The following is an 18,632-nucleotide window of genomic DNA, read 5'->3' as shown; positions in this document are numbered from 1 at the left end:
TGTATTCATTGAAGTTGCAGTAAAAATCAGAGTTATAATCAACGAATGGTTTTAAGATCTTAATCGAGATTAAAAATGTAAAACATGGGAAAGGCCAGCTTTTTTTTCCTTCTCAAACTCCGTAACTGGCGATTAGATATATATGGAATTTGTTAAGAGATCTTAGTAGGATTCTTTGTTTGTGTGAGTCTTAAGTGCGAGACATAGAAGATGTGGAGCATAGGATGTTAGGAATTGGCTTCTGCTAGGTTCTTGGCCGTTTCTGCTTTTTTTCTTCACAAAAAGTAACAAATCTGTCAAAAGAAAACAGTGGCAATTATTTCTTATAAGAACTTCAACAACTGCCAATATGAAACCACATCCCTCTCTCTTTCTTTCTCTCTCTATTCACTTTTTTTTTTTTTTTCTCTTAACCTTTTGGAGTTCAGTTATGGAAAACCAACGCAGTGCTCTTCTAAGTTGGGCTTACTTTTTCCAAGGAAAGGTAAAAAAGCTTCTTCTTTTTCCCACTATTTGCAGAATTTGGCTTCTGGGTTTGTTTCCATTTGTCATTTCTAAGGTGGTTGTGTTCTTTGAAACAGAATATTGAAGAATTGAGACATTCGCTTTTCTGTGCGACTCTAGAATTGGAACAAACGAGAGTTGCAGTTCAAGAAGAACTAAGAAAGAGAGATGAACAGTTTCTTCATCTCAAGGATCTTTTCAGTAGAGCTATTAGAGAGAGAGATGATGCAAATGAGAAGTTTCAGAAGTTACTCATTGAGAAGCTTTTACTACAGCAACAGCAACAGCGAACAGATCCCCATTCAGGAATTTCCAGCATTGAAGATGAACCAAAGAAAGGGATTGACTCCATCAATGGCTTCTCCTCGTCAGATTGTGAAGAAAGCATTGTCTCATCTCCTGCCATTGACCCAATTCCGCCACCACAGTTTCCTCCAGCTCCGCTGCAAGTGCAACCGCACAACACGGTGGAATTTGTTCCAGAAAAGCCATTGCCTGAAAAAGGCAAGCTCTTGGAAGCAGTGATGAAAGCAGGTCCTCTGCTACAGACCCTGCTCGTGGCTGGACCTCTGCCTGAGTGGAGACATCCACCACCGCCACTCGAATCCTGCGAAATCCCACCGGTGACAATTCCTTCGACGCCTTCACGGCAGCTGCTCCAAGATTCTCCAGTCATCTTCAATGGCAACAGCCACATTACCAACTGTGGAAACAGAAAAAGGGCTTTCTTGGAAGGTTCTGATTCTCCAACAGAGAGGAAGTGTCAAAGGCTTGCTCCCTGCTGACCATTACAAAAACAAAGGATAGCAAAAACATGATCATAGTCTAATATCAGTAAAGAGCTAATGAAGATAAAAAGAGAATTGGGTTAGTGGCTGATTTTAGTGCTTGTACAGAGGTTTGTGTTATAGGTAAGAAACTCTCCTACGTATGAGGAAGCTACAACAGAAGTCTCCCTCTACTTTCCCCCTTCTGTCGTCACCCTGATTCAGTTGCCTAGAGTGAAGTTTTTATGGCCACCCTTTTTACTTCACAACACTTTTTCTTTTTCATACTCCGTCTGATAGAAACAGGATCAAATTTTTCCAGAATTGTTCTAGCCATATAAGATGCAATTCCAATTCTGAGATTTCTCCTGTCTGATTGCTTGAGATTACAGCAAAAACACATGATATACAAACTCATCAAACACAATTTGTTGACAAAAGTATTGCAAGTCCAATTATAATAACCATTGTCAGTAATTTGCTGGTGTATGTATCTCAATTTCAACTTCGATATCACTCGTGCCTAACATGTAATATATATAAATACAAAGCAGAACAGGAGGTCAATGAACACAAAATATGATCTCTGAGTTTCCAAATCTTTGGTACTACCTTGGGAGGGGTTGGGGGGATCATATAATAACAAGAAATTTTACGTTTTAATTACAATGGTATAAAGCACGCATCCGAGGAGTTCATTTCCAAATTTGGGCAAGGAAGAGAAACGTTACTCCAAAATCTCTGCCAGTTGACCACAAATGGCTATACAAGAAGCAAACAGACCATTTTCAGCACAACCTCATGTGAAAGCGCAGGCCCCCAGCCAACAGGGAAGACTATACAGTATACACAGCTTGGCCTCTGATAATGACTGCTTTAATCAAACATTCATACGGGACAATGCTTGGGCTGTCTGGTTATTGTGCTCTTTTCATTCGGTCAGAGCTTCTCGAAGTTGAGAACGCATGTACATACCAAAGTCCAGGCTCGTCATGGAAAGGTCTACTAAAATCCAAAGAAAATCTTGCGATGATTATTACAAGCATACCAAAAGAATCTTAACACTCATCTATCTGCAATAGTGTCCCCTAGAAAGGAACATTATATACCATTCATAACGATTAAAGGCAATAGAAGAAACAGCTCATGTAATATCAAAAATTATATAATGTACAAGTGTCAAGAAATTGATTTCACATTTTTGTCTACATTGTTAAAGATGATTTCAGAACAGATGTGGGCCCATGAAGCTCTTAGCTCAACAGCAGGAAAACATTTTATGCAATTACAAGGAATATCGAGATCAGCTAAAATCTGACCGGTTGAACCTGAAACATACACCCCAAGGCCCAAGTAGACATGACATGTTCCATGGCACCATGATCAGACAATGTAATTTGCCATTTGCCAATAATTATCTGGTTGAAAACCGAGCGAGCAACACATTTGGAAAGAGTTAAAACTTCACTCCTTAGTCGTCTTCATTGTCATCTTGATTGTTTTGGTGGTTGTGTTTCTGAGCATTATACATGTCGGCAACCTAATTTAAGAAAAGGAATGTGTGCATATAGTTAGAAGTAGTCCAATAACAGTATTGAAATATTCATGGAACTAAAGCATATACTCCGAGAGACTGAAGGAACTGTAGATATGTTTTAAATATTTGGGACACTTCAGTTTTCCTCTTGTGGTTTTTTTTTCCCCTTCTTTTTCCAACTATTCCTTTACTGCCATTTGGACCACTGGAGAAGATTGTTTTTAGCTTTTTGAGAGGTTCTCCTCTTTCTACCTCTCATGTGCCATTTCCTCCCACCAGTTCCATGTATGCACCCAGAAAACCTCACTTTTCTAGTTGTTTATTTCACCGACGCCCATTATAATAGCATAAAAAAGAACATCAATGAGGGTATGCAATAAGATTCACCTGCTCTGATGATGATGCTTCCTCTGGATTTTTGTCTTTCCTTACACGAACAAGACGTGGAAACCGAAGAGAAATTCCCTTTAAACAGAAAATCATGGATGGCTAAGAAAAAAAAGGGACTACAGAAAGAATTGAATAATGATGATGGAAAAAACTGCAAAGAGAAACTTGTGCATGAATACAACCTTGTCAGAATCCACAATGCCAACTCCTGCACGATGAACTGGGCTGATAGTTAAATCTGCTGCTTTAACCTCCCAAACCTGAAAGGGGATCGTTAGGAAAGGATATATAAGAAGAGAACTCCAGTGATATTCAACTTCAACCATGTAAGTCCCAACTGAATCTGTTGATTCTAATCTCTCTTTCAAAAGCCTTCTTAGTTCTTTCCATGCTATTTTCAGACTTCCCTTGTTGCAAAGAGGGAGAGATAACAAAAAGGAGGGGGTATGAAAACTCGCACCCACCCACAAATACTACCATTGAAGAGGAATGAATTTTCAACCAAGCATACAGAATGATCTCAGGAGGAAACGAGGCAACAGGAGTAAGAAAAGAGAAAAGACTGCGTAAAATGAAATTTCAGGGAAGAAGTCATCAGTATTACCTCAGTAGGCTCAAACCAAACATCTGGATTGATTGTATCTCCATACCGATAATATGACTAAAAATGACAAGAAAATGTTTAATTAAATGTAGAATCATATGGGGAACCCCATTGTTCACATATAATAGGAATTAGATGGCTGACCTTAGGTTCAGGAATGACTTTAGAACGGAGACTTGCAGAACGTTCCTCAAGCATTGCTTCAGAAAACCCAGTTCCTACCAGCCATCCAAACTTAATATCAGATAGTTGAATATAAAAAAATGAACAAGCACTAATAGCTTCAGTGGAAAAACAAAGTTGAAGCATTCCTTATCCTTACCTATCTTACAAATGCTTTGAAATTCTTCGTTGTCATTATCATAACAGGCAAGGAGAAATGCACCATAGACACCTAGAAATATACAGGGGGATTGTAACAACACAACAGAAGTTCATATACGCACACAACATATACATACTTGTGCACCTAAAGGTTGGATTCACAGGAAGAGAGCCATTTCATTTTAAATAATTAAAAGTCACATGCAATTATCGCGAGTATATAATAAAACTGCTTTCCAGTTATAGTTTACCTGTACGTTTCCCACGGCCATGGAAAGCAGCAATTGGTACCAGATCAAGCGAATCCCCTATGCTGCAGTGTACAGGCATGCATAAGCATCCATAAAGCTCGGTTGAGATTATCATACAACATTTACACAGACTACATGCAGCACTTACCTGTCTATGTAATCCTTCTTCAGTTTTAGCCAGTTATGCGACCTCTTGGAAGGTTCATAAGTAGCATCCCGGTTCAGTGTTTTGATTATTAAACCCTCACAGCTGCAAACTGAGATTAATTAATAGAACACAAGAATAATAAAATAGTCATACAAAGAAGCAAGAGAAAACAAGATAAGATAAAGTTATGAAGCAAATACAAGCATTCAATGTGTGAAGTTTGAGAAGTAAAACACTCAAAATTACAGCTGGAATAATCAACCCTGAATTCAAACGGAAAATCAAAGTCTAGCTGTCTTGGACATGTTTAACCATTGTAGTTATTTCCTTATGTAGTTTTGTTTTTCCTTTATTCCCTGGGCGTTTAACTCCAGCATTGAAAGCCTTTTCCTTGTTTGAAACCTGTCACAGCAAGGATCTCCTATATATATGGCAGTAGCCGTTAGTGACTGCCTGAACCCTTTTATTTCATCAACTTGTTTCGTGCAAGTAGTATATATCTCCCATCTTGTAATTGAAAAATTCAGATAAGAAAGAGTGCACTTTATTCCACGACTGATCTGAATTTCTTTATGGTATCATAGCTGATACTCACACGAAAAGGAAATGGCTAATCAGTTTGGTTAGAAACTCACAAATGGACAAAGCAGAAACTTCTCTCAGTATTGAACTATTCCACCAATGCTCAAGCCTAATCTTTATCAAATTAGACTCCAACAACTATCTCCTCCGGAAATCTCAGATCTTGCCCCTCATTCGAACCATTGAAATTGAAGGGCATCTTGCTGAAAACAAATCACCGGAAGTGGAAGTCGTAAGACATAGGGAAAAGTCAACCGAATCCTCAATATGTCACTTGGAGAAACAATGATGGACTCTTAGTTTCATGGCTCTTGGGAACAATTAGTGAGAGTGTTCATCGCATGATTGAGAACACTGAAACAGCTCATCAATTGTGGAGTTCTTTAGAGAAACAAACACTCACAATGACCAAAGAGAGTGAGATACATCTCAATGAACACTTGGTTAGGCTAAAGAAAGGTAGGCTTAATCTTGATGAGTATCTAAAGAAATTCAAATTTCTTTGTGACAGGTTAGCTGCAATGAAGAAGCCCCTAGATGATACTATTACTACCAAAGTGTTTCACATAGCAGGAGGCTTAGGGAGCAAATACAAAGAATTTCGGATAGCAATGCTATCAAAGGCCCCTTATCCGAGCTACAATCAATCCGTTCAATCACTACGAAATCTTGAGATCCAAATGGCAGCAGAAAATGAAGCAGAATAAACCTCTCAAACCGGATAATAACCCAGCCTTTTTAAGTTACAAAGATGCATTCCAAGGAATAAAAAATCAATACAATCACAGAGGAAGGGGTGGAAACAAAACAAATGAAGCAAAGTTTCCAGAAAATCAATTTATTGTTTCAAATTCATCTTCACATAATACAACAAACCATATCCAAAGTAATCTGGAATTCCACCCAAAATTACACAAGCAGCCGCAAAGATCCAAGTGTTCACTGCCAAATATGTGGTAAATGAAACCACACAGCTCTTCATTTTGGGAATAGGTTTGATCACTCCTATCAAGATCGAGATATTCCTCGAGCCTTTTCTGTCCTGTCACTCAACAAATATACTGCAGCAGAAAACTCTTTATTTGCTGATTTGGGTGCCTCAACTCACGTCGTAAACAATACAGGTATGCTTTTTGATGTTCAACCTTATCATGGTAATGAGAAGTTATACATAGGAGATCGAAAAGGTCTTGATATGATTCACAGGAAAATGCACCTTAAATACTGATAAGCTAAAGCTAAACAATGTGCTTGTAGTTCCTAAAATAACAAAAAACCTGCCCTCCATAAGTAAATTACCTGCTGACAATGATTGCCCTATTTGTTTTAATACTGCTGGTTTTGTAATTAAGGAAAAACAAGGAGCGATCTTGGGTAAGGGAACTAAAAAATAAGGTTTGTATGCTTTAGTTGAGGAGGACCTTGAAGCTTTCAAGGCTTTCATTGCTGTTCCCACTACTAATAAGACTTCATACAATACTTGGCACAAAAGAATTGGTCATCCTCATGACTTTACTCTAAAATTCCTTAACAATTCATATGCTTTAGACATAACTAGTTGGAAAGGTACTTAATCAGTTTGTGTTACTTGTCAAATGAGCAAAAGTTGTAAATTGCGTTTCAATCCTAGTAATGATATTGCCTCCTTTCCTTTAGATAAAATTCATTGTGATTTATGGGGACCTTCTCCTGTTACTTCTTGTCAAAACTTTAGATATTATGTTAGTTTTGTGGATAATTTCTCTAGATATTGTTGGATATATCCTTTAGAGAAGTGTGACCTTTTTTTTCCTTGTTTTGTTAAGTTTCAAAACCTTGTTGAAAATCATAGAAAGAAAAATAAAAAATTTTCTAAGTGATGGTGGAGGAGAGTTTACCTCCATCGCCCTCAACCATCTTTTTGAAAAACAAGGTGTTTTTCATCAATGCTCTTGTCCTCACACACCTCAACAAAATGGCATCATAGAACACAAAATAGGCACATAGTTGAAACAGGATTAACTCTTCTTTTCCAATCTTAGGTATCCTCCAAATATTGGGTAGATGCATTCTAAACAGCTGTTTATCTCATAAATAGGATGCCTAGCCAGGAAACACCTTTCGCCAAGCTCTTTGGAAAGGATCCAGACAATAGCTTGTTAAAGGTCTTTGGTTGTACTTGTGGGTGTTTTCTTTGTCTAAGAAACTACAACAAAGACAGGTTCTCCAAATGGACCTATCCTTCTGTGTTCTTAGGTTATAGTCCTATCCACAAAGGATATAGATGTTTGGATCCTTTAAACAATAGAACATATATATATCTATTTAATAGAAGAGTAACAAATGGCATAGTTTATCGATATATTTAAGGCCACAAAAAGATGGCAACTTGGAGTAACAAGCCTAACATAAGAAATGAAACATCAAATTTAGAAAAGTAAATTCCAGAAAATTGACATTGAACGAGCTCTTTGCCAAGATAAAATCTGGTGCTTAGTCATTGAATCAAATGAGGAGGCTACCTGAGTGATCGTTTTGCAGTTGTCACGACGTCAGGAGCCCTAAACTAATCATGAAGAGAATATGACATCTGAAAAGAAAACATATTTGACTCCTTTCTTAAGGTTGCGAGCTTCATACAACAAACACTTGTCCCCATGAAGGGGCAGGAGAGCCACCCTTCAGTTGGAGCCACCTCAGCAACAACACCATTCCTTGAACCATAGAAAACAGTTTCCACTCCAACCATTCAAAAGAAGGATCTTTGGAATCGTTACTATCATTTTTCGTTTTGTTTTTGGAACCTCCGCTTAAGTATTATACTAACAAAGTATAATATTTGTGCTCGCCTTCTCCAAGATCAATATGACGTCCAAAAGCGTTGAACATCCTTGTATCCGTATAATCTGATATTTGGATTCAACCCAACAGCAATTTTTCCCCAAATTTTAATATCAGCAAATAGGTTATCAAGCCTGAACGCCAAATGATGTCTGCTAAATCAGGATCATTCATCGAGATTCGATCATTATCCCTGTAAGCTTCTCCTTTAGTAGGACCAAGGCTCCCCTGATGAACAAAACCCACCAACTCTGCAGCCTTGATGAATGCGAAAAAACTTGACATAGTGAAAAGATCATTTTCTTTCAGGCGGGTGATCTAAAGATTCTGCTTGCGTTTAATGGCAGGCCATTTCGAAGAGAAGTATATTTTCTTGAAATCCTCCCCTCTTCTACCCATTATTTTTCTCTTCTTCCCGTGTTTTAATAGAATATATATATCTAGGCATGTAGTGTTTGATGAAATTACCTTCCCTTTTGATACTAACCGTACTAATGTCAATGGAGTAAAAGAACTTATTACTTGTAAATTTTCAGGCTATGAAGAATGGTTGAACTCCAACAAAAATGATCCAAAAGCAAGCATCCAACAACCTGCCATGTGTTTTTATAGAATCTATATNTTTATAGAATCTATATATATATATATATATATATATATAGGCATATAGTGTTTGATGAAATTACCTTTCCCTTTGATACTAACCCTACTAATGTCAATAGAGGAAAAGAACTTGTTACTTGTGAAGTTTCAGGCTATCAAGAATGGTTGAACACCAACAAAAATGATTATCCAGAAGCAAACATCCGACAATCAGCCACCCCAACAATGCAAAACAGAAAATTCATTCTGACAGAACAATCTACCATAGAAATTGATACCAATACTAGGAATTGATGGTGATCAACAACACACATATGCTCATTAGGGGAACAGCCTGATGGTGATAAAAAACTTGCAGCAATGTCCACAGATCCAATAGTTGAGCACAACCTACTGTGGTTCTAGAAACCGATCGTTCATCTACTGTGCTTCATACTACTACCCACACCACTGAAGCAACCCCCACTTATCGACCAGTACATGACCAATGAGCAATCTCGTGATAGTGCCACAACATTCTAGAACTCATCGGCATTAGGAGAGCTATTGAGGACAACTTCAACCCTCCTACACAACCACTGTCAACAGATCAAGTAAGTCAAGTACCAGATAAAAGCAAATTTCTAGTAATTGATTTATCTCATTCCTGTGCAGGTACTGATAAGCAAGAAAACCAACCATCATTTGAAGTTCAAAGTAACAACCCAACTAGCCAGCCTTGTCACTCCAATGACATTAATGCTTCATCCAATGACCACCAGAAGGAAACTTCACCATAATCCAACTCTTGATCCAATGTTATATCAACAAATCCAAAAAGGCAAAGACCATTATCAAAGTAGGGCCCTACCAGTTGAGCCTAAGAGTCTCAAATCAGCACTAAAAACTCCACATTGGAAACAAGCCATGGAAGAAGAAATGAAGGCTCTTGAAGACACCACACTTGGGTTCTAGTTACCACCCCTCCTCACACCAACATAGTAGGATCCAAATGGATCTTAAAACTAAATTAAAGAAGGATGGTACCATTGAGAGATATAGAGCAAGACTAGTCGCACAAGGCTATTCACAAGTCGAAGGATTGGACTATGAAGAGACCTTCAACCCTATAGTCAAACCAACAACAACAAGAGGGATTCTTGCACTTGCTACTCACTTTGGTTGGGATCTCAGGCAATTAAATGTAAAAAATGCATTCCTTCATGACTATTTGAAGGAAGACGTGTAAATGGCTCAACCACCAGGATTCTGGCACCCAACTCAACCTCACCTTGTGTGCAAACTCAATCACTCCTTATATGGTCTAAAACAGGCACCAAGAGCATAGTTTGAAAGTCTTTCACAACACTTGTTACACACAGGCCTCACTAATCCATATTCTGTTCCCTCTTTATTTATTCACAAGCATAACTCCTCTCTTATTTTGATGCTTAATTATGTGGATGATACAATCATGACAAGCACCAACAAAAAGACCATGGATGACATACAAGAACTAAGCATAGAGCTTGCACTGAAAGACCCAGGATCTTTTCACTAATTCTTAGGCATAGTAGTTCTACACACAAAAAATGGCATCAGACTATCCCAAAACCCAATCAAAATATGCTCAAGACATACTAAAAGCTGGGATGTTAAGGCAGCTCATCTAAGCACTCCAGCTGTGGCCAAAACTATTGATGTTGCAGATGACAGTGAACTAGTAGACCAAAAGGAATATAGGGGCATTGTGAATCTCTACGATACTTAACTCTTAAGAGACCCGACATAACCTTTGTTGTAACCAAAGCTTGTCAAAACCTCCAAGAACCAAAAATCAAAGACATAGAGGCAGTCAAAACGCATACTGAGATACATCAGAGGCACTCACAGGTCTAGTTTGATTTTTCACAAAAACAGCTCTTTAAACCTATATGGCTTTTCCCATGCAGATTGAGCAGGATGTCCTACCACTAGTTCTGGATCATGCATATTTCTAGGAGCAAATTGTGTACCATGTAGTTCATAGAAGTAAATGGCAAGATCAAGCTCAAGCTGAATATAGAGCAATGGCATCTACAACAGCTGACCTGACCTGGATCATGTTCCTACTAAGAGACATTGGAATAAAAATGATGAGACCTCCTCAACTTCTATGCGACGATGTCAGCGCCATAGACATGGCCAAGAATCTTGTTTTCCATGCCAGAACAAAACACATAGAAATAGATTACCATTTTGCAAGAGAAAAAGTGGCTCTTCGTCACCTAGTTACTAAATTTGTGCCATCTGCAAGACAAGTAGCTGATATTTTCACAAAGCTAAAGCAAATTTCAAAGATCTAAGGGGAAAACTAGGAGTGTATCAGATACACAATAGTTTGAGAAAGATGTGAAATTTGAGAAGTAAAACACTCAAAATTACAGCTGGAATAATCACACTGTATCCGAATGAAAAATCAAAATCTCATTGTTTTGATATGTTTAGCCATTGTGATTATTTCCTTATATAGTTTTGTTATAGCTCTAGCATTGAAAGTTTTACTTGTTTGAAAACTCTCGCAGCAAGGATCTCCTTTGTATATGGCAGTAGCCGTTAGTGACTGCCTGGACCTTTTTATTTCCTCAACTTGTTTCGTGTAAGTAGCATAGATCTCATCTTGTAATTGAAAATTTCAGATAAGAAAGAGTGCACTTTCATTCCACAACTGATCTAACTTTCTTTACAATGCATGGTAATTTCAGCTTGAAATAAATTTTAGCCATTTATCACTGATATTTCGGTTTTTGAGATCATGGTCCACTATATAGCAGAATGACATTGACATAAAATGAAAACCTAGTAGACCAGCCGACCAGGAAAAGGGAACATACCTTTGATCAACCGATGCATCAAGGAACTTTTGTATTTCCTCAAGGTCATTTGTTATTATTGCTGTGGCAAATTGAAAATATCCAGGTTCTTCAATAAATGAATCATAGAGAAGCTGCAAAGTACAGAACCTGAGTTATAAATGGTACAGCCATTTGCAGAGACCAAAACAAAACATGTTGAAGAACAGCATATAAGTTGAAAGAAAAAGGAACATCTCATGGCCATGTTGTGATACAACTTAGATTGCTATATTGCAATCTTAGATAAAGCCAAACATCTTTACATGAGAGAACAACATGCACCCATCAGTTCACTAAGTTAATCAAGTTATTCATGCTCCAAAAGCATTATTCCAAACAAAGATAATGTTGAATGCTAAAACTATGTGAGGCTTAGTAAACTAGTGAAAATTCCACATAAACAAGAGACGGTACTTTAGTCATCAAAATTGATCCTTCATATCTTTAGTATAAAAAATCATAAATAAATAAATAAACATAAAATGACTAAAAACGCAACAAAGCTGAAATGTTAGTAATCATTAATCTAAATTGTGCAGCATGCATGCACACACACGAGAACAGGAGAGAGAGAAAAACATTTGTAACCATCAGTAGAAGTTGTACAGCATCCACGCCAGCACACACACAAGGAAGGAGAGAGAGCCTGAAACTGACAAAAGTAGCAAAAATTCTACCTCTCGACGAACATTAAGTTCTCTCTGGATAAGTGGTTGACCATCAAGATACAGTAGATCAAAAGCAAATACACACACTTCAACCTTAATATCACTCATGGCCACATTCTTACGAGCTCGAGTACTCAGAATCTGTCACAAAGTTCAGAGGTCAGTGTTACTTCGGCAGTGAATCTGTAGAAGGTAGAGATAATGGCAAGAGAACAATATGATGAGAAGAGGATATGTACTAAAAATGGTTTTAATCCTCAAAAGATAAGTTTCAGATGGCTGGTTGTGGCGAAACTTAAGGTGAAAAGAAAACTAAAATTAAATATAAATAAAAAATAAATCGCAGGTTCCCAGAAAAGGAGAATGATGAATGTGTTTAAAAGTATTTATATTTTGACGGCAAAGGAAGTGCTTTCAGACATTCGTGCACGATTGTTTGAATTTTCCCAAGTTCTGGCAGTTTCATGTGGATTTTTTAATCCAATTTTTATGGCATAACAGCGAGTCAGCCACACAGATATTCATAAACCAAAAAGATATTAATAAGGAACCACTCCATATTTAAGATTAGAAAGACAAAAACCATAGACAAACATATCCTGTCAGATATTTTGTACCTGAAAAGGCAGAATCTTTTGTTTTCCATGATCATAAGCAACAAGTTCACAATCCAAAATAAATGATCTTACAGATGGTTTCTTTATCCTGAAAAAACACAGTAAATTCAAATTATAATTGATTTTTTAAATATTTAAAAAAAAACAAAAAAACAAAAAAAAAAGAAGAAGAAGAAGAAGAAGAAAAAGCAAAGCTTGATGAATACAGAAAAAAGTGGTAGGATAATGGAGAACAAAGCATTGCAACATATCCAACTTTCTGTAACTAGTCTCAACTAAAAATAATAAATCAATACAATGAAGGACGAAAATAAAGGATGAAATGGAAAAATCACACTGAAAAGAACAAGGTGAAATAGCAACAATCAGGGAACCTTCCCGAGTTTCATTCAGAACTTCAAAGAAGTATAAGAAGTCTAAAATATATTATGTATAGGTTCTAAACTGGAATCAGAAATAAAAGGCCATGTGACTCATATAATAATAAATGAACTGAACTCTGCCAAGTCAATCTACCTTGATACCGTGAGAACAACATCAGGGAACTTTCCAGTGTTCCGTTCAGCATTTCGACTGTAGATCTCAACTGAACCATCTTCCATGTAATGTATCTGCATAAAGAGAGTGAAGCCATTCCATGTGAATTTGTAATAGCAGCAAAAAACCATGTTTTTCAAGTTGTCCAGTCACTCACCTGGGCACGCTCCCCATCATATTTGTATTCACAAGTAAATTCCAAACCTTGGAATTTATTTAAGATCTCAGACACTCCTTTTGTAGGTTTTGCCAGCATGGGTCCAATTGGAATTCCCGGTGTAAAGTTGCACGTTTTTGAAAGATTCCACACACCACCACTAAGAAGAGCAGGGACAAGTTTATCATAAACTGGGAGTATAGAATACACCTGCTTAACAATCTTAGAAGCCTGATGCAAACATAATGTTAGAACCTTCCAATTGTTAAGAGAACATCGCAGAGCTCAGAAAATGGTGCTATGCAAGTAAAATAGTGACCAAGCTGAGCTGTGTGGGTGTAGTTGAAAACATGATACTTTAGTTATAGTAGCTTAGAGACTCAGAATTAAAATAATGGCATTGTCCAAAAAGATAGTGATAAAACAAACGGAATTGTTCCCACAGACAAGGAGAACATGAAGTCACCTCTTCTAGAGGAGATTGAATATTCGATGGTGGTGTTGAGTGTTTTTCAGCATATACAGCTGCTTGTCCTAATGCAGCTAAAAGAGTCTGCTCAGCAAGTCCAATTCGCAATTTTGTCTGTATGAAATGAAAGAAAATTGGCAATAGAGAAAAGAAACAAAACATGATCTTTTAATGAAAAGAAGCAGATATTAATAATTCTATTGAAATAGGGAAAGAAGACCACACAAGGAGTTTACGTGGAAAACCCTAATTCAGGGAAGAAAAACCACGGTTGAAAAGAACTTATTATTTTATGTCATGTTTACAATAGACCCAACCTCAGATATAAATAGAATAAGGTGAAACCCTAATTTAGCAAATATAGTAAAAAAGAGATGAGATGGACGCCATAAGTTGGATATTTAAACTGGAGAGATACCACGACCGAATCTTGGGGATCCTCAAGAGCGTGTCTGGAAGGCAGAGGATTCTTTGCTCCGCTCAATGTTATCAGTAGTATGGAACCACAAATCGGGAAACCCTTACTCTATTCAGCCACTGCCTGAGATATTTGGGATGCAGTTCGAAAGTTATATTCGAGGCGTCAGAACGCATCCCGCCTGTATACTCTAACGTAAACAAGGTTCATGAATGCAAACAAAGGGAGCATGGATGTAACGTCATACTTCAGCAAGATGTCATTGTTATGGCAAGAAATGGATCTATGTCGGGAGATCATTTGGACCTGCCACAAGGATGGAATTCAATACACCAAGATAGAAGAGGTTGAGCTTGTGTATGATTTTCTTTGCCGGTCTTGCAACCCAAATTTGATACAGTTCGCAGTAGAATACTGGGGCAGAAACAATTCCGTCTCTCATGGAGGTTATGTTTCAGAAGTTAGATTGGAAGAAGATAGATTGAGTGAAATGAACGGGCCAGGTGTTACCATTGTAGAGTCAGTTTGCCTTCGGGGTGAAGTCCGCTGGAGCTGATGGTGACAAGCAGAATAGTAAAACACCCCCAGTTTGTGAGCATTGTAAAAAAACAGTGGCACACGAAGGATCAGTGTTGGAAATTGCATGGTCGCCCTCCAAATGGTAAACGTCGCCCCTCCGAATGACAAGTTGAATTCTGGGCGTGCTCTAGTGGGTGAATCAGTTGAGGGGCTGCACAACCTCAGACACAGTCTCCAAGTGACTAATCCTGGTGATTCAGGTACCATAGGAATCGGAAACAGTTGCTCAATCAGGTAACCCTCAATCTTTTAGTTTCCTTGCTGAAGGGAATGAGTTATTGGATTCTAGATTCAGGAGTAACCGATCACTTGACTGGCTCATCCGACCGGTTTCTCTCATACTATCCAAGTGCTGGAAATGAGAGGATTCGAATTGCGGATGGGTCCTTCGCTCCTGTTGCTGGAAAAGGCAGACTGTCACCATTTCAGGGATTAACTCTGCAAAATGTCTTACATGTGCCCAAAATTTCTTACAACTTATTATCAATAAAGCAAAATAACAAAAGATTTGAACTGTAGAGTTGTCTTCTCACCAGATACTGCTTTGTTTCAGGACTTGAGCTCGGGGAGGACGATTGGCACTGCTTGATATGACAGAGGCCTATATTTCCTTTCTACAGATGCTTCCTCCAGAAGCTTGTTTAGGACTAGTCTTTTATCTTCGTTTACTATATCTGAAACAAATTATTTATTGTGGCATTTTCGTCTTGGACATCCTAGTTTTCAATATATGCGATATTTGTTTCTTCATTTATTCTATAATGTGAATGTTTCTTCATTATCTTGTGATGTCTGTATACGTGCTTAACAACCTCGCGTGTCATTTGTTTCTCAGTCTTTAAGCCTACCCAGCCTTTCCCACCTGGTCCACAGTGATGTTTGGGGTCCCTCGAGCATCGCTACCCTCTGTCTGGTAAACGTGGTTTTGTAACTTTCAATTTGATGACCATTACCCTCTTACATGGGTATATCTCCTTGCTGATAAGTCCGAGGTTTTTATCTACCTTCAAACAGTTCTATACTCTGTATTAACACAGTTTAACACAAAGACTTGCCGTCCTCCGAAGTGACAATGGTTGTGAGTTTGTCAACCACACCTTCCAGGAATTCCCTAGTGTCAAAAGGGATCATCCATCAAAACTCGTGTGCATATACTCCACAACAAAATGGGGTAGCTGAACGAAAAAAATCGCCATATAATTGAAGTTGCTCGTTCCTTGATAATTCCAGCGGTCTCTTCCTTCGTACCTGTGGGGAGATGCGGTTCTTACCGCAACTCATCTAATTAATAGAATGCCTTCACGAGTTCTAAAGTTTCAAACCCCTCTTTGAGTACTTCAAAGAGTCCTATCAGTATACCGTCTTATTCCTGAGGTTCCTCTTGTGTGTTTTGGGTGTAACAACCTTGTTCATACTCATGGTCCACACCGGACTAAGTTGCTCCACGAGCTAAAACATGTGGTGTTGTCGGTATCCCCTTCATCAGTGAGGCCTATAAATGCCTTTCATCCTCTTCCAAAAAATAATTTTGTCACTATGGATGTCACGTTCCTTGAAGACCAACCTTCTTCTTAGTCATCTTCAGGGGGAGACCACGAATGAAGAGATTAACAATTCCATGTACTGCCATTCCCATTAGCCTTCAACCTTGAGCCTAGTCCGAATATTCCTGAACCTGAGCTTAGTCCAATATTCCTGGACCTAGTCTACCTAGTCTTGACCTAATTCTGCTTCTGTTGTTCCCGTGTCGGTTCTTCCTACTAAACAAGTGCCCTGGATAACATATTATAGGAGGAATGCTCAGAAAAGGAAATTTAAGGAAACCTCTGGTGTTCCATCGGACAGTGTCCAAGCGTCGGAACCCAGCTCAAGTTCAAGATCCCGTTGTTTCAAAGGAGAGTCTTGAAGAAAAGTCTGGGAACATAGAAAATGACGAAATGAGCTCAGAGAAGGTTGAAAACTTCAGGAAGGGATGAGATGCTGGAAGATCCTCAAGAGGATGCAGAATTGTCTCAAAAGTCTGATACTGAAGAGGGACAGACGAAAACTGACAACTATGATACCACTCTGGATATGCCAATTGCTCTGAGAAAGGGAAACCAGGTCATATACAAAATACCCTTTGCATAACTTTCTGACCTATAGCTAACTTATCTCCTGTTTTAAGACTTTTACTACTCAGCTAGATGCTCTAACAATAACCTACCAGTGTACATGCGGCCATGGAAGTTCCCGAGTGGAAAGCAACAGTAATGGAGGAAATGAGAAGCTCTTGAGGCAAATAAGACTTGGGAGTTAGTAGCTCTCCCTAGAGGTCACAAAACAGTTGGTTGCAAATAGGTGTTCACAGTGAAGTATAAGTCTGACGGAACACTGAGAGGTAATAAGCCAGGTTAGTTGCCTAAAGGATTCACTCAGACATATGAGATTGATTATTCAGAAACTTTGTCCCCAGTGGCTAAGTTAAAACACGATTCGTGTTCTTCTGTCTGTCGCCGTGAATAAAGATTGGCCCCTACATCAAACTAGATGTAAAGAAACGCATTCCTAAATGGTGAGTTGGAAGAGGAAGTTTATATGAGTCCACCTCCAGGTTTTGAAGCTAAGTTTGGGAATCATGTTTGCAAACTCAGGAAGTCTTTATATGGGTTTGAAGCAGTCTCCTAGGGCCTGGTTTGACAGTTCACCGCGTTTGTTAAGTTCCCAAGGGTTTTGTTTAGGGGCATTCTGATCATACCTTGTTTACCGAAAAATCACCCTTAGGAAAGATTGCTGTGTTAGTAGTGTATGTTGATGACATCATCCTATCAGGGATGATACGGCAGAAATTGCTAAGCTAAAACAAAGGATGGCAAGTGAATTTGAAATAAGGATCTTGGTAGTTTAAGGGTATTTTCTAGGGATGGAAAGTGGCAGATCAAAAGCAGGAATATCTGTTTCTCTCAGCAGAAGTACACTCTGGACTTGTTAAAGGAAACAGGAATGACCGGATGCAAACTATTGACACTCCTATTGAGGTCAATAGCAAACTAAAAAGTGTTTCGGAAGGAGTTCCTGTGAATAAGGAGAGGTATCAAGCCTAGTAGGAAAACTGATTTACTTGTCTCATACTAGGCCCGACATCTCCTATGCTGTGAGTGTAGTAAGTTAGTTCATGCAGAGTCCATATGAGGAGCACATGGAAGCTTGACTCGAATTTTGAGATATTTAAGTCCACCTGGGAAGGGCTTGGTATTCAGGAAACATGACACACGAAGCATCAAGGCATATACTGACTCAGATTGGGCCGGATTGTGACTGATAGAAGGTCAACCTCAGGGTACTGTACCTTTGTATGGGGAAATTTGGTAACTTGGCGGAGTAAAAAACAGGGTGTAGTGGCCAGAAGTAGTGCTGAGACAGAGTATAGAGCTATGAATCTGAGAGTGTGTGAAGAAATCTGGTTGCAGAAAGTTTTATCTGATCTTTACGAGAGTAGTCCAGGGCCTATGAAGCTGTATTGTGATAATAAGGCTGCCATCAGTATTGCGAATAATCCCGTGCAACATGATAGAACCAAACATGTTGAAATTGACAGGCACTTATTAAAGAAAAGTTAGACCGCGGAGCTATTTGTATTCCTATGTACCTTCAGTCCAAAGATTGCCGATGTTTTTTACGAAAGGGTTATTGAGACAGACGTTTGAAGCTTGTATTAGCAAGTTGGGTTCTTGTCGATATCTATGCCCCAACTTGAGGGGGACTGTTGAAATACGTTAAATTAGCCCTAAGGGCATTTTTGTCG

The 18,632-nt window shown here is 38.5% G+C and overlaps 2 protein-coding genes, 1 long non-coding RNA gene and 1 pseudogene across 4 annotated transcripts in view; 2 read left to right on the top strand and 2 right to left on the bottom strand.

Annotated features, from left to right (window-relative positions):
• Positions 1 to 258: 258 nt before the first annotated feature.
• Positions 259 to 1,698, top strand: LOC120088005. Its single transcript, XM_039045033.1, has 2 exons — positions 259 to 484; positions 582 to 1,698. Exons 1-2 carry the CDS (start codon positions 350 to 352, stop codon positions 1,287 to 1,289), a joined length of 843 nt encoding a protein of 280 aa, XP_038900961.1. The 5' UTR covers positions 259 to 349; the 3' UTR covers positions 1,290 to 1,698.
• Positions 1,699 to 2,415: 717 nt separating this feature from the next.
• Positions 2,416 to 18,632, bottom strand: part of LOC120088004 (DNA ligase 1) — a 21,354-nt gene continuing 5,137 nt past the window's right edge. The window contains exons 4-17 of one of the 2 annotated variants that reach the window (XM_039045030.1): positions 13,849 to 13,965; positions 13,383 to 13,613; positions 13,205 to 13,299; positions 12,689 to 12,776; positions 12,081 to 12,212; positions 11,383 to 11,495; positions 4,526 to 4,627; positions 4,378 to 4,439; positions 4,125 to 4,196; positions 3,947 to 4,020; positions 3,803 to 3,859; positions 3,381 to 3,458; positions 3,196 to 3,273; positions 2,416 to 2,811 (exon numbers count right to left, since the gene is read on the bottom strand). In XM_039045030.1, coding sequence (XP_038900958.1) covers positions 2,743 to 2,811; positions 3,196 to 3,273; positions 3,381 to 3,458; positions 3,803 to 3,859; positions 3,947 to 4,020; positions 4,125 to 4,196; positions 4,378 to 4,439; positions 4,526 to 4,627; positions 11,383 to 11,495; positions 12,081 to 12,212; positions 12,689 to 12,776; positions 13,205 to 13,299; positions 13,383 to 13,613; positions 13,849 to 13,965 — 1,368 coding nt within the window. In that variant the 3' untranslated portion in view covers positions 2,416 to 2,742. The remainder of the gene's footprint in view (positions 2,812 to 3,195; positions 3,274 to 3,380; positions 3,459 to 3,802; positions 3,860 to 3,946; positions 4,021 to 4,124; positions 4,197 to 4,377; positions 4,440 to 4,525; positions 4,628 to 11,382; positions 11,496 to 12,080; positions 12,213 to 12,688; positions 12,777 to 13,204; positions 13,300 to 13,382; positions 13,614 to 13,848; positions 13,966 to 18,632) is intronic. The other variant, XM_039045032.1, reaches the window with a different exon arrangement.
• On the bottom strand, positions 4,641 to 8,562 carry LOC120088006 (annotated as a pseudogene).
• LOC120088007 lies at positions 14,938 to 15,602 on the top strand. The gene is made up of 2 exons (XR_005484784.1): positions 14,938 to 15,082; positions 15,402 to 15,602. It is a non-coding gene; the product is annotated as an uncharacterized LOC120088007 (long non-coding RNA).

This window comes from Benincasa hispida, chromosome 10 (assembly GCF_009727055.1).
Source record: "Benincasa hispida cultivar B227 chromosome 10, ASM972705v1, whole genome shotgun sequence".
NCBI lineage: Eukaryota > Viridiplantae > Streptophyta > Magnoliopsida > Cucurbitales > Cucurbitaceae > Benincasa > Benincasa hispida.
The sequence above is the reverse complement of the archived record's forward strand: the minus strand, read 5'-3'. Positions and strand labels throughout refer to the sequence as shown.